Raw genomic sequence first — 25,600 nt, forward strand, 5'->3', positions numbered from 1 at the left:
AAAAACTAATTTCTTTCACTTACAGAAGTGCTAATACAGAAAGGCCCATATAGAGGTCTGTGTAGAGGCCTGTGTTACAGTTGAGAGGGAGGAAGGCCCTCCCAGGCTCTCCCAGCTCTTCCCTGGGCCAGCTTCCTCCCTGTCAGGACAAGGAAGAGAAAATAATTTGTTTTTACCTTTTACTTTGTTCTCCCTTCTTCGTTTCCTTCCTCCCTCCCCTCCCTTCCTCTCTTCCCCTCCCCTCCCTTCCTCTCCTCCCCTCCCCACCCCTCCTCTCCCCTCCCCTCCTCTCCCCCTCTCTTCCTCACCCCTCCCTCCCTCCCTCCCACCGACCCACCCCCCCACCTGAGCAGGCCCCTTTCCAAGGCACTGCACTATTTGTATATTAGGCATTTGTCTCTTTTGTCACAATGAAGCCCTAAATTGTGTAAGATTCCGGCCCCCACAACACCTAGATCCACTTTGTATGATTGTGAGAAAAAGTGTTTTTTGTTTTTTCATTTACAGAAGTACAAATATAGAGGTCCCTACAGAGTTCTGTATAGAGGCCTGTATTACAGTTTCCTCCCTTTCTCCCTCCCTCTCTTCCATCTTTCCTGCCCTTCCTTCCTTCTTTCACTCTGTCCCCTTCCCTTTTCTTTTCTCCCTTCCCTCCTCCCTTCCACATGCTTTCAGCCAGTTCATTTACCTTTGACTTATGTTAGACTTGCAGAGCCAATGCTTGCCAGGCTTTGGCTGTCCCTTTATAGACTCTGCTCATATTGTAAACTGATACTTCTTCCTGTGCTGCAAATGAAGAAGAAAAGGTTTCGTATAAACAGAAGCCTCCACTATAGCTCTGTGTATAATAAAGAGAGCATTTTCAGGGGATAGTGTCTTTTCATACACAATCACCCTGGACCACATCAAGCCTCCCTTGTTCCTCTTAAAAGGGGTAGGAACTGTGGTGAGACATACATTGAACTTAGAATGTAATGAAAATGATGAGTGGTTGGTGAAATATTTGGGGGAGGAAGAATTAGCAGAGACTCCTCATTTTAAATGTTGACTCTGTTCCTTCAGACACAGACAAAAAATATTTCTTACCTAAAAACCCCTTGCATTACGGAAGTATTTTTTTAAACTCTCAGGAAAAGGAAACAGTGAAAACAGAGACTGACCCTTTTTTTTTAGAGACCAAGGCAAGAAAATGTTTTATTCAGAAAAATGTCATAAAGAATCATTTTCAAACACATATAAGATCTTGTTCATTATATGCTGAAAAAGTAATTGTAAACATCAAATTATAAAGAAAATGAAGGTAACAGATTTTTAGGAGCTATGGTTATTTAACTCCTACTAATCAGTAAAAAATGTCATTCATCTGTCCAAAGATGACTAAGTTTCTTGCACAGAACTATTTCTTTGTATGTAAATTATAAACAGTGTCAAAATCTGCCAATGAAATGCAGATGACTAAATGTAATGGCCAGTATTGTTAGTGTCCATGTGTTTTGAACAGTTGCAAATGGCTTTTTGACATTCAGTTGACAGATTCAAAGAATGTCAACTGGACCTTGTATCCATTAGTCAAAAGTTATCATTGACAGAAGATGACAGCCATTGACTGTACTTTTCTGTTTAATTCCTTTTTTCAATTTTTATAAGTGAAAGATTGAATATAAAAACTTAGATGCAAAGCAAAACAGATCGTTTGTGTTTTCTCTGGTGCAATTTGATTATTTCAAGTCTTGAGGCTCTTTGGTCAAAAATCAATGAGATTAAAGCAGAGAGACAGATATAAGATGTGGAACAGATTTAATTTATTTCAACTGCCAAGGGAAAGGTGATTGTCACAGATTTTATAAATTGCTGTACATACTTTTGTTAGTTCTCAACAACTTCTTTTATAGCACATAGCATTGGATCTAAAAGAGAAATTTTTAGGACTCTTATATTCATACACACACAACACACACACACACACACACACACACACACACACACCCTCACCCTCACAGACACAACACACAGAGAGGGGCTCTTCCCCTGACTCCTACCTGCCTACATTCATCTTCAGACAAGTACCAGCTCACTCAACAGAGGACCTCTGCCAACCAGCAGGTCAGGTATCCAGGCCTTGATTGGTTTTGAATAGAGGAGAAAATAGCAGAAGCAAGAACTGAACTCAAATTTACCATCGACTTTCTTTGCTGAATGAAAAGAAATAGGTTTCTCTTGTCCTTTGCACTTATGACCTGAAATGTAGAATGAAATAGTTCCAGACTGACTTTCCTGAATTTGAAACTTGCAGGGACCAAAGGGCAAGGAAAGTGGGGCGGGGGGAGCGCAGGGGAATGTATGTTTATTGACAGTGACTACAGTTATTTTTGTCCCTTAATATCCTCCGGATTTTCATCTGTCGTAAAAGAAGTATTTTAGGTGCCACTAAAATAATTTGTCAAATCTTTTAATGTTAGCTAAATGATGTGTAGACTACTATTGTTTAAACTGACCTTATTGATTATAAAAAGAATGAAGACAAAAGAAATAAAATCAGCTCTTGCAGAAAGTTGCTGGAGGAGGCTAATATTGAACAAACTTCTGTTTGCCATTGATAAGTATAATTATTCATGTCCTTGTACAGTCGTCTTCCACCAATGAGACCAGTCAGGCGGGATCATCAAGGTTCAAATGAGGCATTGATGATTAGAGCTGAGGAACGAGGTGAAACAGGTTATGAAGAGTAACCCCAAATATGCAGGAGGAATGGGGAGATGGTGCCTGGGAGACTGTAGTCAAATTACTAGGTTGGTACGGAGAGTCTAATTTATATATTAATATAGAACTAGGTAGGCTAAATTAAGTGATGACAGTGAAAACCTTCATCTCATATAATTGTCTAGCAAAGCCACCATTAGTTCTTGAGCAAAGATGGCAACACAATAAGAAAGAGTAAGTTGCTTTATAATTTTCAGTGTGCAAGTCTTTAACATTTTTGGTTAAGTTTATTCCTAAGTACTTTATTCTTTTTATTGTTACTGGGAATGGGATTTTTTAAAAATTCCTTTTTTGGACAGTTTGTTGTTTGTGTACATGTGTACAGAAACCTGACTGATTTGTTTTGTTTTGTTTTTTTTGAGATGGAGTCTCGCTCTGTCGCCCAGGCTGGAGTGCAGTGGCATGATCTCGGCTCACTGCCGAGATCTTGGCTCTGCCTTTCGGGTTCACACCATTCTCCTGCCTCAGCCTCCCGAGTAGCTGGGGCTACAGGCTCCTGCCACCACGCCCGGCTAATTTTTTGTATTTTTAGTAGAGACAGGGTTTCACCATGTTAGCCAGGATAGTCTGGATCTCCTGACCTCATGATCCACCCACCTCAGCCTCTCAAAGTGCTGAGATTACAGGCGTCAGCCACTGCAACTGGCCCTGATTTTTACATGTTGAGTTTGTGTCCTGCCTCTTAATTCATTTATTAGGTTTTTTGTGGCATTGTTAGGGTTTTATGCATGTAAGATTATGTCATCTGCAAACAGAGATAATATTACTTCTTCCTTTCTGATTTGAATGCCTTTGTTTTCTTTTTCTTGTTTAATGGCTCTGATGAAGACTTCTTGTATTATGTTGAGCAGAGGTGTTGAAAGTGGCCACCTTGGTCTTGTTCCTGATCTTAGAGCAAAAGTTCTCAGTTTTACATGACTCAGTATGATGTTAGCTGTGGGCTTTTCACAGATGGCCTTTATTGTGTTGGGGTAAATTCCTTCTGTACCTAATTTGTTGAGTTTTTATCACACAAAGATATTGAATTTGTCAAATGCTTTCTATGCTCTATTGTAATGATCATGTGGCCTTTTTATATCATTTTGTTAATGCGGTGTATTACATTGATTGATTTACATATGTTGAACCATCTTGGCATCCCAGGATAAATCGGACTTGATTAGAATATACAATCCATTTAATGTGATGGTGAATTGAGTTTGCTAGTATTTTGTTGAGGATTTTTTCATCTGTGTTCATTAGGGATGCCAGGCCAGCCTGTAGGTGTTTTTTATTTTATTTTTTATTTTTTTTTGTGGTGTCTTTATCTGGTTTTGGTATTAGGGTGATGCTGGTCTCATAAATTGAGTTTAGAACTGTCTCTTTTTTTTTTTTTTTCTAAGAGAATGAAATCATTTATTGATTACACATGATAATGTAGAACTGTTTCTAAACCCAGGATTGGCATTAATTCCTAGAAAGTTTGGTAGAATTCATCTGTGGAGACCCCGGTCCTGGCATCCGTGATAGATCATGGGCCCCCGATCCACCTAGGCTGGGCACAAAGGTGTCCTGCACAGGGGAGAGGGATTCTGTCAGCATGATTTGAATCTCAGTTTGTGCTTTCCACTGCCTCAAAACACTCACACTTTCCTACTTTCTCCTTTTTCTAACCGACCGATGAAGTTTCCACCACATTTACTTTCTTTCCTATAGAGTTTCAGCCAGGTCTCAATGTCATTATGTTTTTTCCACATCAGACCAAACTGCTTCCCCGTCATTGAAATATTAAGCATCTTGAATTTCTCAAACTTTTGTAGTCTGAAAATTGCTACCCTCAAGTGGCTTAATAACTGCTACTATTGGTATTTATCTATTTATTTTTTGAGACTGGGTTATGAGACTGGCTAATTTTTGTATTTTTGGTATTTTGTATTTTTGGGTTTCAAGGATGGTCTTGGGCTCAAGAAATCCCCCTGCCTCAGCCTCCTAAAGTTCTGGGATTGGTAGTGTGAACTACCATGCCTGGCCTGCATCTGTCTGTAATGTTCCAAACTCTTGTTATCAGAAATTGAGATTAAGGATTATGGCATATCCTTAAAGTTGTCAAGGCATCTTTTCAGAATATGCCCAGTAAGTGTTCTTGACTGATTATGTTAATGTTTCTATTCATTCTAGTAGGGTCTGTGTCCATTTTAATTTTAAGCTTTCTACCTCTTCTCTTTCCAGATTTTTTTTCTTCAACATTTAACCTTTCAGGTTTACTGATTGTTGATCAAAGACACTGACCTTTCAAAAGATCAACTGCAATGTTTGGAGAAAAAAACTTTCATGAACTCTTGTTTACATATCTAACTTTCAGATGGGGCTATTTACTTTTTTAACTTTCATTTTCTTCTTTTGAATTTTTAGTATAAGTGGCACATAATTGCTGGTCATCTGAATAGAAGAATGGGATTAGTAAATTAAGATTACAAAGTATTCACTAGGAAATCATAGTGCCAAAGCTAAGAGAATCTTCCTAGATATTTCTTCTGGGAAGATGTGAGGTATAAGATTGACAAGGAGGAAGGATGGGGGAATAGAGTGCTGTAAGTCATAAATACATCCTATGTAGATGATACATCTTATTTACACAGATTATAAATCTTGCCTGTAGATGCCTTGGGGAAGGTTGCTGACTTTGAGACTCTGTGCCCCTGAGTTGGATTATAACATTATTGAAGAAAGGAAATAAATTTTGCTTATTGTCTTGGCCTTTTATTTCTGTCAAAAACCAACCAGTTTGCTCCCATTCCATTTGGATTCCAGAAGAGTTTCAGGTTGTAGACAAGACAGTTTTGTTTTGTTTTGTTTTTTTTTAAGGATTCCATTAATCCAGAAACTTCTGTCCCACTCCTATGAATTTAGAATGGATATGAAGCTTGTAGACATGAGGACTGTCTGAGCTGGTGTGCACTGGGCTGACAGATACGTCCCTTTCCATGACATTGTGTGGTGAACCTCAGCCTTTTATTATCTTTACCTACATGGAAAGTAAAATGTCCATGACAGTTAATTTATATCATGGAGCCACACGACCAGAATCCCAGAGCACCGTGTCACTGCTCACAAGCTAAAATAGCCTCTACTGAAACAGATCAACCACAATTTTCAGCCCAATTTAGTTTTCTCAGTGAAACTGGGTATCCAGATGAAACATAGTTTCCAGCATCACAAGTGAGTTGATTACTCAATCATGGCTATTATGTCGTTGCATCTTTACTTTATCATTACCTCTGCCCAGATCATTTTTTAAATGATATATTGCATCACAAAAATAAAACCGGTCAGTTAATTTATTTTGTAAGCCCTACTATTAATCTATTCATTTTTTGAACACACAAAAACCTAGAATGTTTGCCTGCAGTCATTTTTGATACATACTATATTTGTATAGATAAGTAAGATATTGAACTGAATAATAGTGATAAGTTATTGTCAGAGGGAATGAAACTCTGAAAGGTCACACGCTGAATTTATTTGGTGATGCTATTATATGAAGAACATTGTTGACTGTATATTGCTACCTCATGTACATAAAGCAAGTTCTAACAGAACGCCACTATAAACTGCAAGTTTGTAAGCCTGTAATCCCAGCACTTTGGGAGGCCGAGACGGGTGGATCACGAGGTCAGGAGATCGAGACCATCCTGGCTAACACAGTGAAACTCCGTCTCTACTAAAAAATACAAAAAACTAGCCGGGCGAGGTGGTGGGCGCCTGTAGTCCCAGCTACTCGGGAGGCTGAGGCAGGAGAATGGCGTGAACCCGGGAGGCGGAGCTTGCAGTGAGCTGAGATCCGGCCACTGCACTCTAGCCTGGGCGACAGAGTGAGACTCTGTCTCAAAAAAAAAAAAAAAAAAAAAAAAAGCAGTTGATCCTAGGAACTGCTGTTCTACAGGTGGACCTTTATCCTCGGATTGAATTTTCAACTCTTTTTATAAAGTTTTTCTCTACCTGGGAATGTAGACTACAAGTAGAGATTCAAATTTAGACAAATGTACTGATTTTCTTCCCACTTAAAATTCACACATGGTGCTTTGGGAGGCTGAGGCAGTAGAATCCCTTGAGCTCAAGAATTAGTGGCTATAGTGAGCTATGACTGCACCATTGCACTGCAGCCTGGGCAACAGAGCCAGACCTGTCTCAAAAAAAAAAAAAAAAAAAGGTAAAAAATAGTCAATGCATGGCCACGTTTATTTGAGACTTTCAAATGACTCTGACTGTGAAATAACCATTTATACTTTATTGTCACATATGGAATTTACATTCTAAAACCACCTGGGAATTGTGAACAGCTTGAGGTTGTCCCTTAGAGGCTTGTTAAAAACTGAACATAAATGATCGTGCAAAGATTTCTCCAAAGGCAAGTAGAAAATTACTTAAAATGTAAAAAAAGTTCTTATAAGATTAATAGTATTTCATCCTTAATAGAAATTCTGATTTAAGTATTACAACTCAATTAATCAGTCGATCACTTTGAACTTCATCTGAAGTATTTCAAACATTACTGACAAGGCTCCTGATAAATATTCAAAGGCGATGTACTAGGTTTGTGGAGGACTATGTTGTTTAAGAGGACGGAAAATGAAGAATAAACACAGATCTGTCCTAAGTAGAGGTATATCTTTGAACCCCAATTTGTATCTTTAAGTTATTATTTATACTAAAATGATTCAGGGCTTTTAAAAATGCATTTATTCAACAGAGGAATATAAGTTTTTTGGTACAACTTTTGTAAAATAAATATTTTGCAATCTTCATTGAGCACTCTCAAATTCATTTCCAGGATTAATTCAATGTTTTTAACTTTGGTAGAACTCAAAGGTAGGCCATGGTGTTCACAATCCTTTAGATACGAGTGGCAGTTTAATTAATTAACTCTCAGGGAGAGATTCTTTCACAAGTATCAAGTTGAAATGCTAATACTCTCAGTTGGATTGGTGGAAAGTGAAAATGGCCTTAGCTATGTTGGACAGTGAGTGAAACAAAAAAAAAAACCTTATTGTGATGATGATGGACACGGGCAAAATAAAAAGTAGATGTTGAGTTGAGAAGATTTCATAAACAAAGGGTGGGGTGGCCGGGCGCGGTGGCTCAAGCCTGTAATCCCAGCACTTTGGGAGGCCGAGACGGGTGGATCACGAGGTCAGGAGATCGAGACCATCCTGGATAACACGGTGAAACCCCGTCTCTACTAAGAAATACAAAAAAAAAACTAGCCGGGCAAGGTGGCGGGCGCCTGTAGTCCCAGCTACTCGGGAGGCTGAGGCCGGAGAATGGCGTGAACCCGGGAGGCGGAGCTTGCAGTGAGCTGAGATCCGGCCACTGCACTCCAGCCTGGGCTACAGAGCGAGACTCCGTCTCAAAAAAAAAAAAAAAACAAAAACCAAAACCAAGGGTGGGGTATTTTCTGTGGGATGTAATGTGTAAATGAACCCAATGGAAGGAAGTGTATACATAAAAATATGGGCTCACCAAGTACCTGATGTCATTGTATCTTCAGGTTTTCACATCTTATGGGGAGCATTAGCATTGATTATTCACTCTTTTAATTTGTGTGTGTGTGTATGTATGTGTGTATAGGTGTATGAACTGAGATATCTATGAATATTTGTTTGGAGGAGTAACAAGTTTATTTTTCAACCTGCCATATGGTAAACACTCAACAAATACACATGATTGTATGGGTAATTTTATAACCACACTTACCATATGCACATATGCCAAATCCCAAATACTTTAATCCAAACAAATCATTTTGCTTTTATATTGACTATTTTCTCTTCCTGATCCAGCAAATAAAGGTATCAGTTTTGAAATCTAATAATGTAATTCCTTTTTAAATTATTAGCTCTTTTTTAAAAAGAGAGATGAGATGGGTAATTAAACTCTAGAGCATAAAGCGGCAGATTTTGAAATTATTCCTAGAGTTATTATTTCTTATAGCCAGGCACAGGCTTTCATGTTTTGTAGAGCACTTAGTGAATTTTTTTCATAAAATGGTTTAAAATTGAATAGACTATTTGGAGGTAAATATTCAGCCTAAGGCTTGCTGAATTTCGTATTCTGAAAAGGTATCACCTTTAGATATAGGTCTTTGTAAATGCTATATAGTTTGCATTTTCAAGTTTCCTTTTTTTAAAAAATTATTTTTATTTTATTTTTATTTTTTTGAGACAGGGTCTCACTCTGCTGCCCAGGCTGGTGGCATGAGCTTGGCTCACTGCAACCTTCTCCTCCCGGGTTCAAGCGATTCTTCTGCCTCAGCCTGCCAAGCAGCTGGGATTATAGGCATCTGCCACCATGCCCAGCTAATTTTTGTATTTTTAGTAGAGACGGAGTTTCATCACATTGGTCAGGCTGGTCTCGAACTCCTGACCTCAGGTGATCCGCCCACCTCAGCCTCCCAAAGTGCTGGGATTGCAGACGTGAGCCACCGCACCTGGTCACATTTTGAAGTTTTCTAAGGACCCAAAGAAAAAGTTATAGGTAGCTGTTCTAAAAATTATGTGTCACAGGGCTTTGTCTTGGCCGCTATATGATAAACACACATACCATGTCTCTATGTGTTCCAGTGGCTGTTCTGAGAATTTCCTCGTAATTACTGATTCACTTGTCACAGCAGCCTGACTGCCCACATTTGACGTCTGTGGAGAGCGAGGCGTGGAGAGTTGACGAGACTTATCTCAGGCTTGGTCGCTAATAAGCAGAGGGGCAGGAATTCAGATCCAGGGTGACTGGCTTCAGAGTTCCTATTCGTGGCCCCAGCACTACTTTTCTGCTCAAAGTGGAAGAGAAAAACTACTCTCATCAGGAGACTCGTCACAGCAGAAGCTGGTGACAGTGGAGCTGCAGAGCGTCCTTCTTCAAGACGTTTATACAAGTGATAGGTTTCAGGCTGAACCAACGTCTAGAGCAAGTTTAGGCAAAGAAGTGGGAGGGGGATGTGTGGTCTCCCACTATTTTATTTCAGCTCAGGGTCCTTTGGCTGACTCCAGTGCTATGGGGGGAAGTTCTCCTCTACCTTCCTGTCTTCCTTCCAGGGGCTTGTGCACATCATGGAGTCACAGTGAGGCAGGCTGTTCACACAATGCCATGAGGGACAGGCACAATCAGGTAGCAGGTGTGACGGCCTGGAGCGGAGGTGCTGATTGCTGGTGAAGTCAAATCCACACCAGGAACAGATTAGGGGAACTTTAGGAGTAGCCTCTGGGCAAAGGAGACCTGGTGATGGCTCAGGTCTCACAGGCACAGCTTCTGGCCACTGCCAAGCACCTGTCCTCACAGTCTCACCACATCCACCCACTGGACTCCTCCTGTGTGGTAAAGCCCACTCCCTTGAACTTTCCAGGAATCTGCTAAAAGTTCCCAAGCACACCCTTCCTTCCTCCTTCTGAGGCTTCTCTCTTCTTCTCTTCTACTCAAATCCTGCTCTCTTCTCTTGTACTCAGACCGTAATGGCTTCTTGAAACCAGAGCTGGAGTAATCAGAATACTAGTCCCTCCTTCCTTAGCGACAGTGAGGGCTTCACCTCTAAAATCTTCCCCCCGAAAACAAAAGTTTCTTTTCCATATTAAAACGTTCCGAACACATATGTTCTCTCATGTTGATGTAGTTTATATTGTACAGCTAAATGCATCATGTATTTAAATGGTATGGTATGCCTATTGTGTGTCTTGTTGCAACCTGCAGACACCAGGCTGTTCATCTTGATTTCACTACAGCATTTGGAAGGTTTCCTATTTCCTGAGGATAAGCATAATGGTAACACTGTAATGTAGCGTTATACCTGATTAAACAACAGTAATAATAAAAATGTGCTGGAGAAATATAATTAGAAACAAAATCTCCTCCCTACCCAGAAAACTGCTCCACAAAGGTAGAAAACAAATTAATTTTGTTATTGAATAAGCACTAAATCAGAATGTGATGCACGTTACAGGCAACCTCCTAAGAGACTGCAAAGACAAAGAAATCTCACTCTCTCATACAGCCAGGTAGATACAACCCATTACACACATGCCCTAAAGATGAATGATAACTAGTCTTCGAGGAGGAAGGCTTGTCAAACATTTGTCACACATGCTTCATCCTAGATTCAACTGGTAATTGGGGGTGACTGTATGTGTTAGCTAACAATTGGCTTTATCCAAAGGAAAAACAAACTTCTCACATCTTTATGACAGGAGGTACTTTTGCACCTTGAGTGAGGTGCCTGTGGTAGTCAGTGTTCTACCCTCTCAGAGATCGGGAGGTAAGGGTGCTGTATTCCTTGATGGTTACATTTCAAAGGGATGGCTCCCAGGTCCTTGAGAAAGACATTTCTCCATCAAAAGCTACAAGAGACTCATCTGGCTGTTAAAAAGATGTGCATGTCTTTCAAAGAGACAGAGACAAAACTGCCAATTACAAGTTTTCTAAAGTCAACACCCTAAGAAAGGAGGGAGGAGAAATGCACAGGCAGGCTGGGGCTCAGCTGCCGGAGCTCCCCTGGAAGGTGCTTCCTAGAGTAGAGCGGTGCTTCTCCACGCCATTCTGTGGAACACCGACATCAGGGTCATCCGGTGTGCTTGCTGAAAGACATGGATTCCTGGGACTCGTCCCCAGGCCTAGGAATCAGGGTGATATGCCACAAGGCTCCATGTGGTCATTTGTATTGTTTTGTTTTAGAGACAGGGGCTTGCTCTGTCATCCAGCCCTAGGACTACAGTCCTTTGGCCGGCCTGAAAGGTTGGCTGTCTGTGGGCATGAGGGAACTTGGATTTTTGGAGGCTTTCCACCATTCTCTAACTGATAGGGTGGCTTATTCTGTCTAAACTCTTTATACAACCCATGTGGTTTATGCTAAACACCTGCCTTTCTTCGGGGATATCAGCCAGTCCTTCTGACTTTGCTCAGGCAGCTCATCCCTTTGCTGATTTGCTTCGGATCCTTCTGCTGTCATAAACCTGAGCTGTGGGCGTGGCTGCGGGCTGAGCGCTGTGTGTCCTTCCAGCAAATCCGAGATCCTGGGGAGGGGCAGCCTGAACACATTCGCGAAATAGCATGTTGGTTGCCTTTTAATTTTGATGGCTCATTTTAAGATGATATTTCTATTATATTGTTATAAGAACATATGCATCCTCATACTCGTTTTATTTGAAACACAGTTTACATACACAATTGGCCTTATTTCTATGGGCAATAAGTAATGAGATGTTTTATATACATGAATCTTCTAAGTTTAGTAACGCTTATTGCTTTTATGTGTCAAGTTTTAAAATTATAATTTTTAGATGGAAAGAATTAGAAGCTGGATAGCATATTTCTTTGCCTTGCTAAACAGAGGATAATAGATATAACCATCGTGTGGCTGTCCTGGTGTCCGCTGAGCACCCAGTCTTGTACTTTGCTCTATGTGGTGGGCTATAATGAGGAACAAGATGGTTCATCCCCACTTTAAATTACCTTGTGCCATTATACTCTTGTACGTTTGTTTGAATTTGGTCTCCTCACTCACTACAAAGCATCACCTGCCTCATTTGTTTCCCTCAATATTCCATAGTCTATTGTTTTTGCCATTTTTCTAGTATTTTGTTGTTATAAAAAACTGTTCTAAAGTAAAAGAACTTCTGTTATAACAGGAAGCCAGATTCCCAAGAGACACTTTCTGAGCCAAAGGTGACAGTATCTACATGAAAGTCTCACTGCTATGGTTATCCGAGCAGAGAACTTGTTGCATCTCCTTCATTTTCTTTTTTATGGACTTGGTATTTAATTTCTAATTCCTGATTTCAATCAAGACATGTTCACAAACATGAATACAAGAGCACTAGAAATAAGACTACACAGAAACAGTCTTGGCTCGGCTTTGACTCGGCTTTGACTCGGAGTCAAGTGTCCATAGTAATCCCTCGGAGCCAGGCGTGGCTCCTGCTTGTAATCCCAATGCTTGGGAGGCCAAGGCAGGAGGGTTGCTTGAGGTCTAGAGTTCAACAACAGCCTGAGCAACATAGCGAGATCTTGTCTTTACAAAAAATTAAAAAATATATATTAGCTGGGCGTGGTGGCATGTGCCTGTGGTCCCAGCTACTTGGGAGGCTCAGGCAGGAGGATTACTTAGAATCCAGTCCTGCTACATGAACTCTTTTCTGCACACTAATTCACTAAGACAGTGAGCAAGATATGTGTGACTCTTGACAGTCTGACCTTTGACGCATCTGTATAGTCTCCCTTAAATAATGTCTTCATAAAAATTGAGGTAAATGTGCAAGAAGTATAAGACTTAGAAATATTTGGGTAAAAATGTGAGACATCTAATACAAAAGAGTCAGCCGTAACATTTTTCTCAATAAATGTGTCAATTTAATGTTCCTATCTCTTTGTTCTCATGTGCTGACTTAAATACCCTTGCCATTCATCAGTCACTGTAGAGAACTTATGGCCCACAGTACTGAATGATGCTACACTCTGGTGCCAGAAAAAGTAGCTAATGTAAAGTAAAGTAGCTAATGTAAAGTAAAGTAGCTAATGTAGTCATTCTATATTGTGTAGGTAAAATGTACACACAAGCTATCTTAGGGCATAAAGATGTCAACTGACATAGACCTTTTGTCATGCGCGTCCGTGTGAAGAGACCACCAAACAGGCTTTGTGTGAGCAACATGGCTCTTTATTTCACCTGGATGCAGGTGGGCTGAGCCCGAAAAGAGAGTCAGCAAAGGGAGATAAGGGTGGGGCTGTTTTTTAGGATTTGGGTAGGTAAAGGAAAATTACAGTCAAAGGAGGGTTGTTCTCTGGCGGGCAGGAGTGGGGGTCACAAGGTGCTCAGTGGGGGAGTTTTTGAGCCAGGATGAGTCAGGAAAAGGAATTTCACAAGATAATATCATCGCTTAAGGCAAGGACCGGCCATTTTCACTTCTTTTGAGGTGGAATGTCATCGGTTAAGGCGAGGCAGGGCATTTGCACTTCTTTTGTGATTCTTCAGTTACTTCAGGCCATCTGGGCATATCCGTGCAAGTCACAGGGGATGCGATGGCTTGGCTTGGGTTCAGAGGCCTGACACCTTTATAGTGTTTAAACTATTTGGGACAAGTATTTTCAATATAAAGAAAGTTTCCCAGCTGATATACAAATTTTGCTATAATTAGCCATCAAGAGAGGCAAATTGAGGCAAAATTTGTACATTAGGTGGGAAACTTGCTTCCCTCATTGGTTTGCTCTATAATGACAGGAAAATCATTTAGATTATCTGGGCCATATATTTCTTAGTTAAAACCTGGTAATACTTTTGTTTTGAGGAAGAGTAGTTGCTATTTACTCAGAAGAAGGATTTGACGTTGAAGCCATGGCCCTTTAATTCTGTGAAAATAATTTACACTCCAGGACTTTCTTGCTATAAAACAGGGAAAGGTTTCTGAAATACGGAGTATAAAACTGATTTATCTGGACAAAGAAAGTTGACCTTTGAAAACCTGGAATAATATTACCATACCAACATCCACGTGATGCATATTTCAGGCATACAGGAAAGTTCAACACACTTTGGGCTGCTGTTATTTCCAGTGGTCTGCCAAGGCCAACAGTTATTGTATAGATGTTTATCAACAGTACCTGTGCCTTTCCCCAGGAAGGGAGTCTAGCTGCAAGAGAAAGCATGCTCTGCTGTGCGCGACTACTTCAATGTGACATCTCAACATGGAAAAAAATAGAAACAAGTTATCTGTTTAACCCTCATTTGCAGTGTGTCTACATAAAATATAAATGCATATATAATATGCACGATTAATAACTTAAATTGTTTGGCGCTTAAAATGTTGAAAGCACCTCTACATGCTTGATTTAAATCTCATAGCTACCCTTGTGGTTAATTTTATCATCACTATGCAGTTGCCAAAAAAACTGTTTGAAACATTAAGTGTCCTATGTGAGGTCTTCCAGGGAAAATAATTAGAAGACAGGACTAGGCCCCAAGGCTTTTCTTCTTAATCTCTGTGTTTTCAGTAAACCAGTGTCTAAAGAGGGACAAACGCTGAATATTTGTCTACATTATATAGAAAGTCAAAACTTGGAATGACCTAATAATGCAGAATCTGTCAGATCACCCACATCCGCTGTGTGAACTCACTTACTATTTATGGTCCATCTGTACACAAAACAAGGTCTAATATTTCAGTTTCTTTTTTTAAAAATCTAAAAAAATTAAATCAATGTTATTTTTAGTTGACAATATTTGTGTATATTTTTGGGGTACACTGTGATATTTCGATATGTGTGTACAATGTGGGTGATTAAATCAAGCCAATTAACATATCCATCACCTCATTTACCTATGATTTCTATGGTGACACATTTGAAATTTACTCTCGTTTATTTTTAAGTATACATTGTTATTCACTATAGTCACTCTGCTGTATGATAAATCTCAAAACTTGTCTGGGCACGGTGGCTCACGCCTGTAATTCCAGCACTTTGGGAGGCCGAGGCGGGTGGATCACTTGAGGTCAGGAGTTTGAGACCAGCCTGGCCAACATGGTGAAACCCTATCGCTACTAAAATACAAAAATTAGCTGGGCGTCGTGGCGGGTGCCTGCAGCGCCAGCTACTGAGGCTGAGGCAGGAAAATTGCTTGAACCCGGGAGGCAGAGGATGCAGCCAGCCGAGATTGTGCTACCGCGCTCCAATCTGGGTGATGGAGCGAGACTCTGTCTCAGAAAAAAAAAAAGCTTAAAACTTATTCCCTTTGTATATCTGAAATTTTGTACTCTTTGACCAACAGCTCGCATTATCTCCCTCCCCATCCTCCTGTACAGCCTCTGGTATCCATCATTCTACTTTCTACTTCTAAGATACTAATTTTTTTAGGTTCCATATTTAAGTGAGATTATGTTGTATTTGTTGTCTTTCAACAGTATGCAAGGGTTCTCTGTCTTCTCCATACCCTTGCCAACTCTTTCTTCCCCTTCCTTCCTTCCTCTCTCTCTTTTCTTTCTCTTTCCTTACTTCCTTTCTCTTTCCCCTCCCTCCCTCCCTCCCTTCTTTCCTCCCTTTTCTTCTCCTTTCCTTTCTTCTCTCTCTCTATCCTTTCTTTTTCTTTCTTTCCTTTCTTTCCTTTTTCTTTTTCTGAAACAAAAGCTCTCACATATTTATTACTGAACCTACCTACTAGTGCAGAGCATATAAACAAAGATAAAAAACATATTCCCAATAAAACATGTTTGACTCTCCAGACAGTGGTGACATTTACAGCTCGATATGGCGACATGATCATGACCTTGACACGGCGTAAACCTGCGTGCCATCTCACGTGTAATTCCGTATAAACCTGGCTTGGTTCTTCTTCAGTGGCTCCATTGTGGACCTGTACCTGGTTTTATTACCAGCTTTCATCTGAGTCCACTGGGGAACGGGATGATTTTGCTTTTGTTTCTTGGCCAGGAATTGCTTGACCCCGAAAGTCTTGTGAGAAGACATGGCGAGGAATGGAGTCAACCACACACACCATGATGGCGGAGAAAACCACTTGTTATCTTTCATCTTTTTGAGAAAAGCCTCAGGTGTGAGGTGGTCTCTCATTGCGGTTTTAATTTGCATTTTCCAGCATAATGCTGGATGTTGGAGAGTCGGGATCTGTGGGTTTTCCCTGGCGTGTTCTTTGGCCCAGTTATTTAGGTTCTAAGTGACTTGATTTCTTCACTCCCTAACTCCACCCCAGCCCTAATAGAGGATAAGCTATAGACTTTAATGGCCGCTCTTGCCTGCCGAACTCTGAGGGAAGGGACTGGCAATATTTCTATCATGAGCCTTTTCTAAGAGTTTATAACTCAGCCATAAATACTTGTCATTGCCAGAAACGTAGCCTAGAGGGTCACAATCCTGGAGTAAATTATTCATTTATATATTTCACTGACTTGCTTTAAATTGTTTTAACTGTATTTATCTTTTGTGATGGAAGGAAAAATAATGGTTTTATGGTTCAAGACACTTTTGTCCTCCTATGAATCAACACAGCATTGAGATATAAGTGAAAAAAGTTAGCAGAGAAATGGCTTCTGGAAATCTTCTTTTTTAAGGAGAAGGGCTTCAGGGCTAACATTACTCAATCTGAGATCTATTAGCAAAACTTAAAAAAGTAAATGTTATGAACTATTGATTAACTCCTGAAGCATCCGTACCCATTTGCTTTTCCTTTTTATTTTCCCCAGCCATACAGGGCCCAGCAAGGTGCAAGTTTACCCCAGCCTTGTTCTAAGCTGGTGGTCATTCATGTGGAAGCTGCAAGCAGGGCAGGGAGTGGAGTGAGAAGCCATGTCGGCTACAGCCTGGGCCACTTTAGATTGAAATGTCTCTGGATTGAATCTCTACCTGACCCCGTGCTTTATTTCACCTTTATTGCTTAAGAAAAAATCCTTTTTTCCAAACTATTTTTAAATTGTCTAGGAGTTTTCAAAACAATATATGTTCCACTAAATCAGCTATTGTGGTATTAGGATATGCAGATCTGTAAGTTTTCATCCACAGGTCCTGGCTCAAAACTCCCATGGTCCTTGTTATAGTGTTGGGACACTTTAGGCCTCAGGAAACAAACTCTCTCTGACCTTCTCCTGTCCCTTCTCCTGACCAAGGTAAGACTCTAAACTGAATATGGGTCAAAAGACCCTCATTCCAGAGAGGATCCCACCCCATACCTAAAGTCTGGACAGGCCTTCCTGGGTTTAGATGATATGCTTTTTGCCCAATCCCATTTCTACAGGGTTGTCAGTCATACCTATGTAATGAAGCCTCCATAAAAACCCAAGAGGATGGGGTTTGGAGAGCTTCTGGACAGCTGAACGCATGGAGCCTCCTAGAGGGCGGCGTGGACAGGGAGGGCATGGGAGCTCTGTGCCCCTTTACACGTGCCTTGCCCTACCAATCTCTTCATCTGTATCCCTTGCAATATCCTTGATATTAAACTGACAAATGTGTTTTCTTGAGCTCTGTAAGTGGCTCCACCACATTAACCAAACCTGAAAAAGGGGTCTTGGGCACCCCAGCTTGAAGCCCATCGGTCAGAAGTTCTAGAGGCCTGGGGCTGGGTGCGGTGGCTCACACCTCTAATCCCAGCACTTTGGGAGGCCGAGGAGGGCGGATCACCTTAGGTGAGGAGTTCGAGACCAGTCTGACTAAGATGGTGAAACCCCGTCTCTACTAAAAATACAAAAATTAGCTGGACGTAGTGGCAGGCACCTGTAATCTCAGCTGCTTGGGAGGCTGAGGCAGGAGAATCACTTGAACTTGGGAGGAGGAGATTGCAGTGAGCTGAGATCCTGCCATTGCACTCCAGCCTGGGTGACAGAGCAAGACTCTGTCTCAAAAAAAAAAAAAAAAAAAAAAAAAATTTCTAGAGGCCTGGACTCACAATTGATGTCTGAAGGGCAGGGTTGGCAATGGAGGTGGGGGCGGGTGATGTCTTTGGGACTGAGCCACGAACCTGTGGGATCTGATACCATCCTTAGGTAGATTGTGTCAGATTTGAATTGGCGGACACTCAGCTGGTGTCTGTTACTTGGTGTGTGGGGAAAACCGGAAAACCACCTACATCTTTGGTCACAGAAATCTGTTGATTATTTCTGTGGTAGTGTGAGAGCAGAGGAAAAACACAATTTGAGAGTTTTTTCCTACACAGGTGTCAAGTTTGTTTTTACCTACCACTTTGTCTATAGTACCAGACATACAGTACACCGTGAAATACTTTGTGTTTAAAGACTGAGTGAATAAATGGATTTAATCCAAGAGGTCAAACATTACTACAAAGAGGTTACAAATAGGTAACGTATTGACCTATGGAACAATGCATCTGAAATTTGGATTTATAATTGAACAGTGTCTCACAAGGGGTGGTACTTTCAAGCGGATTATACTGTTAAATGCATATAAATTAGACCTTAATAAAGAAAGCCATCTTCATTGTTAAGTATTCTGAATCTATTTCTTAAAGAAAGATCTCTACATCCTGTACTTTAAGCACTAAGATTTGATAAAATATTCTTTTTTAAGCATGCAGATCTTTAAATTTTTTGTACTGTATTTGCCCAATCACAAAAGAAACACATCATCTAGAAAATCTAGAAAATACAAAAAAGCCCAAAGAAAACAATTGCTTTAAATTTTTTAAAAAAATAATTAACTGTCAAATAAAGATTGAATATATTCAGGGCATGCAATGTGATTATTTGATGTATATAAACATGGTGCAATAATTACCACAATTAATTAACTCATGTATCATCCTCCATACTCTACAGTAGGTTCCCATTATAACTTGGTACCCTTTAACCAACGTCTCCCTATTTTCTGCACCTCCACCTCCTGGGAACCACTGTTCTATTCCCTGCTTCTATAAACTTGACTTTTTTTAGATTCCACATACAGGTGAGATTATACAGTATTTGTCCTTCTGTATCTGGCTTATTTCACTTAGCATAATGTCCTCCAACTTCATCCATGCTGTCACAAATGGCAGGATTTCATAGCAAAAGAACAACCCAATTTAAAAGTGGGTAAAAATAGACGTTTTTCCAAAGCCATAACGCTGACCAATAGGTATATGGAAAGGTGCTCAACATTACTAGTCATCAGGGACATGCAAATCAGAACCACAGTGAGCTCTCACCTCACCCCTGTTAGAATGGCTATTATCAAAAAGACAAGAGATAGCAAGTGTTGGTGAGGATGCGGAGGAATGGGAACCCTTGTACAATGTTGGCAGGAATGTAAATGGGTACAACCATTATTGGTACAGGTCATAGGTTCCTCAAGAAATTAAAAATAGGCCGGGTGCGGTGACTCATGCCTGTAATTCCAGCATTTTGGGAGGCCAAGACAGGTGGATCACCTGAGGTCAGGAGTTCAAGACCAGCCTGGCCAACATGGGGAAATCCCATCTCTATAAAAATAGAAAAATTAGCTGGACTTGGTGGCAGCCTCCTGTAATCCCAGCTACTTGGAGGCGGAGGCACGAGAATCGCTTGAACCTGCGAGGAGGAGCCTGCAGTGAGCCAAGATTGCGCCACTGCATTCCAGCCTGGGTAACAAGAACAAAATTCCATCTCAAAAAACTATTAAAAATAAACTCATATGAACCAACAATCCTTCTGATGGGTATTACATACAAAGGAAAAAAGAAAATGAAATCAGTATCTTGTAGGAATACCCGCACCGTGTATGTATCGCATCATTGTCTACAGTAGTCAAGATGTGGATGCAACCTAGGTGTCCATCAGCAGATGAATGGATAAAGATAATGTGGTACATAGACACAGTGGAGTACTATTAACCCTTTGAAACACAAGGAAATCCTGTCATGTGTGACAAGGTGGATAAACCTTGAGGACATTATGCTAAGTGAAATAAGCCAGACACAGAAAGAAAAAATTTTGCATGACTTCACTTATTTGTGGAATCTAGGTTTAAAAAGTTTAAAAATAAAATGTTTGCTTATTTGTCTTAGTTTCTGTTTGCAGTAAAGTTTGTAAAAGAATAAGTGGGTCTATACTTTGAGTTCTTATGAAAAAAATACAGCTAAGTAGTGGATAAAGTGAGAAGAAATTATCTGGGGAAAAGATGGGGAAGAATTGGTTGACAGGCGTGGTTTTCAGGATGCAGTAGGATTCCAGACAGCCTGGGTGTCACGGTACAAACGTTCAAGCTTTGATTTCAGGAGGAAGGGAAATTGTGCTGCTGTTTCAGAGCCTGGCCCCATCCTAACCGTGGGGTGATTGACAGGTTCGCTTTCCCGAAGAGAGACAGCAACAAAGACCATTGGGTTTCAATTCAATCCCATTCCCAGCAGCAGGTGTTGATGGGATTCTTCTCTGTGGGAGGCGCTCACAACATGCTCTGTGGGTTGCGGGGTGAGAGGTGTGTTGTGGGCAGAAGGATGTAACAAAAAGATAAAATGTTCTCTGACCTCACTGGCCTCACACTCCAGAGGGGACATTTCTCTAATCGCAGTTGATTGTTCTTGTGAATATTGACTCATCAGAGTCTCATCACAATTCTGTGATGTAATTAGGGCTGCTGCCATTGCCGTCAGTTGACAAATGAAGAGACATATACACAGTAAGGAATTTGCTGGAGTCGGTCAGTTGAATTGTGAAAGATTTAGGATGAGAATTTCAGATTATTGGACCATGGTAAATTTTCAGACATTGAGTTGGGGTAACATTTTTTTTTTCTGATTTTTTTTTTCTCATTACCAAATTGAATAGAAAATATCTTTTTTAAATTATGCTTATAAAAATCAAAGTTATATTCTGTTGTATGTTGAATGTACTTAATATATCAGGCATAAAAGATAATCTTTGTGTATTTACTGTTTTATTTATTGTTAGACAGAGTCTCTCTCTGTTGCCCAGGCTGGGGTGCAGTGGCGTGATCTCAGCTCACTGCAACCCTGCCTCCAGGGTTCAAATGAGTCTTGTGCCTCAGCTTACTGAGTAGCTGGGATTATAGGCGTGTGCCACCACACTGAGATAATTTTTTGTATTTTTAGTAGAGACGGGGTTTCACCATGTTGCCCATGCTGGTCTCGAACTCCTGGCCTCAAGTGATCCACTGTCCCAAACCTCCGCAATTACAGGCCTGAGCCACTCCACCAGGCCTATTTACTATTGTAATAGTTATTTTTTCTACAAAAGATTTTGTGTATATGATTGGCAGCTTATTTGAATGAGGTCTTTGGCAAACGCATGCTCTTTATATTTTTGTTCTTCTTAAGGTGTAAAACTCAGCTTAATCAAGAAACAAATACAAATCTATTAGGAGTTAGAAATATTTAGGAGACTCTAAAAGAAAAATTATCTTTTTCCTGTAGCTCATTCTATTTTTTTGTTGTTGTTGTTGTTGGATTCTTTGTTTTTGTTACTCAATAATTAATGTCTCTTTTCTTTATTTTCCTGCCTTACTTTTTACTGCCTTTGGCTGAATTCCTAATTCCTACAATATATATATATTTTTTTTCTCCTAGGTCAAACCGATAACCAATATACCCGCTTTGTGACTGGAGGGACAGTTTTATTGTTGTTGTTTGTTATCTCAATTACCACCATCATTGTCATTTTCCTTAACAGGTGAGTAGTGCAACTTATCCTGAATCTTACTCAGTGTGAGTCATTCCGATGTTAGAGGTTCTCTATTAATAACCCAGTAATTTGTCAAGCTGTCTCACTATTCACGTATATATTTTTGTGAGCACTGTTCTAACACAAAGGAGGAGAAGTAGCTGTGGTGATGTTACAGGGAGAGCTGGAATAGTTCATTTGAGAGTTAGTAGAAGCGGGTGGTCTGCCCCTTTTATTTTCAGCCTGATACCTCTGCTCTTTGTCCTGCCCTGTCTTCCCCCTCCTCCAAGGAAAAAGCTGTTAGTGAGGGGGTGGTGTGTGTGTGCATGTATGACACAGCGTGAGATGGATACAGATTCTGAGAAGGGGAAGAACAAGGTTTAACAGTGATAAAGCCTTCATTTATTCATTTATCAAATATTTATTGTGCACAGCAGTGAACAAGACATAATGAAGCTCACATCACAATAAGCAAACAGCATAATTTCAAATAGTTGTATATTCTCAGAACCAAGAAACCCAAGTGCTTAAAAATTACTGAGAAGAAGGAATTGGAGGGTGCTGCCTTAGAGAGAGCAGGGAGCCATTTGGCCTATACTAAATTTCTTTTTATCTTTTATTGGCTGGTCACAGTGATATATGCCTGAAGTTCCAGCTGCTCAGGAGGCTGAGGCTGGAGGATTGCTTGAGCCCAAGAGTTCAAGTCCAGCCTAGGCAACATAGCAAGACCCTGTCAATAACAAAAATTAAAAATTAAAAATCTTTTACTGTATTGTAGCACAGTTGGGCATTTTCTAGGGTATTCTTGGCTGAGTTTTTCTTCCCCTTGTAGCTCTCCTGTGCTTATCAACTCACTTGTGTAGGTATTTGTTACATATCTTTGCTGTAATCATAGCAGGTTGAAATTATTCCTTATAATGTATTACAGCTAAAGTGTTATCTTAAGGGAGGGAGGAAGGGGCCACACTTTTGATGTCTCTATTTTGCATGTCTGGCATATCAAGACACTTAATATATGTTTGCTGGGTAAGTGAATATGTCCATCTGCACTCCCCTCCTTCAGTAATGTTACCAAATACACCACACACACCCACACACCCACACACCCACCCACACACCCACACACCCACACACCCACACACACCCACACCCACACACCCACCCACACACACCCACCCACACACACCCACCCACACACACATCCCCCCCCACACACACACCCACACACCCACCCACACACACCCACATGCACCCACCCACACCCCCACACCCCCACACACACCCACACCCACACCCCCACACACACCCCTGCCTTGTTAATAGGATTTCCAGTAGGCCTCTCCACCTTGTCTCTTCGTCCTTGACCTCTGGTTCTTTAGCAGCTGTCATCACTGCCCTCTGATTTTGGTAATGTCTCCAACCTGCTCTCAGCTATAGCCTCTTTCTCTAACCCATCCAGTTTCCCTGGTTCTTCTTCTGAAAGCTGGGTTGGCATGTCATCTTCCTGTTCAATATCTTTGATTATCTTCCCACTGCTACCAGAATAATGTTAAAACTCTTTAATCCTGTCATTAAAGTTGCCCTACATTCTGACTGAAGTCTAATTTTTATTCACACTTTCTACTTTATTTATTCTCCCTGATGTTGATAAATTTTGTGAAAACTGAAGCACACCCAACGCTCTCCCCATCTGGTTTGCTACCAAAATGCTGTTTGCCCACATTTGGCTTCTTTCCCGTGTATCATTCAAGGTGTGAAACACCGGTCCCCTGTGTGGGCTCTGCACTGTTCTCCGTCCCTGCAAACAGACATGATGTCACCATCTGGAATCATCGTGTACGTCTCTGCTACTCCTCACATCCTGCTTTGTATTTTAATCACTTTCATGCTTGCCATCCCTTCATAATGGCAGAGTTCGTGTTTTATTCATTTCTTAGCGTTTGATAGCATTTAGCACTAATCTGTCCAAATAATGAATGCTCAATAAACATTTGTCTAATTAAACTGAAACAGGAGATCAGGTCATTTTATCTTTTCCCCATCACAGACTGCCCTTAAGTCTTTCCCTGAACAGAAATAGCAAATTGAGGTAAGGAATGGAGGTGTTAGTAGCACCACGGACTCCTCCACGGTTTCACCTTGGCAATGGGAAACATCCTGGGGGCAGAGATGGCAGAGGGAGCACCCGGGAACCGGGCAATGTGACTAAGAGACAGCGAGTGGTGACAAACCTCCACAGGGACACAGATGTTGGACGTGATAGATTTTGCTTCATGAAAATGCATCACTTTTACATGAATAGCTAAATTGAACGGTAGAATATATTGTCCCACTTGGTTAAATGTGATAAAAGGAGATTAGTGGACTTGAATTTGTAATCATAGATGCACACCACAAGGGAAAGCACTTGTTCTTTCTGCCTTGTCACTAGTATCAGTTTGTGGTTGTGACTTCCAATGGAAATGCTTTGAAAGATGACCCAAGGGCTCCAACAATGACCTTCTGAGCTCTGTTTTACTGTTTAAAATAATCCTGCAGCTTCAGATGTATTGACTTGGATAGAAGCCAACATAAATCAGACAGTGTCTCCGAACAAAACTGAATTCTTCACACTCAGCGCCTGGTAGCCTGTGTGTTGGAGGAATTGGCAGCAGTTTCTCTGCTCCTGGTGTGTGCTGTTTTCATGCAGAGATAGCAGCAGTAACACAACTAAGTGAACATGGCTAGGGAAAGGGCCTCACATTGGCAAGTGTGAAAGGAGACAAAATATGGCCAGGCGTGGTGGCTCACGCCTGTAATCCCAGCACTTTGGGAGGATGAGGTGGGTGGATAATTTGAGGTCAGGAGTTTGAGACCAGCCTGGCTCAAATGGTAAAACCCCATCTCTACTAAAACTACAAAAATTAGCTGGGCGTGGTCGTGGGTGTCTGTAGTCTCAGCTACTCAGGAGGCTGAGGCAGGAGAATCACTTGAACCTGGGAGGTGGAGGCTGCCGTGAGCCAAGATTGCACCACTATACTCCAGCCTGGGTAACAGAGTAAGACTCTGTCTCAAACAAAAAAAGGAGCCAAAGTATATTCTATAGATGTGTACCAGATTGTAGGAAGAAATTTAATATTTAGGGAGAAAAATGTTAGATACTTATTTTTACATTCCTTGTGAACATTGGCATTAACAAATAGGGAGCCTTCGTTTTCGGGGCTCTCTGGGTTTTGGCACTGAAAATCTCTCGTCTTGGGAAACTCCTTAGTCCCAGGCAAACCAGAATGGCTGGTCAACATAAATCTAATTGTGATATGTTTACTCTATTTTTTTATTTTCAGTTTTATTCTCTTAACATTTATTTTAAGTTCAGGGATACATGTGCAGGATGTGCAGGTTTGTTAGCTAGGTAAACATGTGTCATGGGGTTTGTTGTATAGATTATTTCATCACCCAGGTATTAAGCCTCATACCCAATAGTTATTTTCCTGTCCCTCCTCCCACCCTCCACCCTCCAGTAGGCTCCAGTGTGTGTTGTTCCCCTCTGTGTGTCCATGTGTTCTCATCATTCAGCTCCTACTTATAGGTAAGAACATGTGGTATTTGGTTTTCTGTTCCTGCATTAGTTTGCTAAGGATAATGGCCTCCAGCTCTATCCATGTCCCTGCAAAGGACATGGCCTCATTTCTTTTTAGAGCGTGTTTGAAATAATATTGGTGCTGGAATATCATATCTTTATATCTTTTATTGAA

The 25,600-nt window shown here is 40.8% G+C and overlaps 1 protein-coding gene across 2 annotated transcripts in view; it reads left to right on the plus strand.

Annotated features, from left to right (window-relative positions):
- The window catches only part of CD226 (CD226 molecule), a 94,749-nt gene that overhangs the window by 61,917 nt on the left and 7,232 nt on the right, over positions 1-25,600 (plus strand). For both annotated transcript variants that reach the window (XM_015122175.3, NM_001042643.1), the window contains 1 exon segment: positions 21,773-21,875. In XM_015122175.3, the coding sequence (XP_014977661.2) occupies positions 21,773-21,875 (103 nt within the window).

Source organism: Macaca mulatta, chromosome 18 (genome assembly GCF_049350105.2).
Source record: "Macaca mulatta isolate MMU2019108-1 chromosome 18, T2T-MMU8v2.0, whole genome shotgun sequence".
NCBI lineage: Eukaryota > Metazoa > Chordata > Mammalia > Primates > Cercopithecidae > Macaca > Macaca mulatta.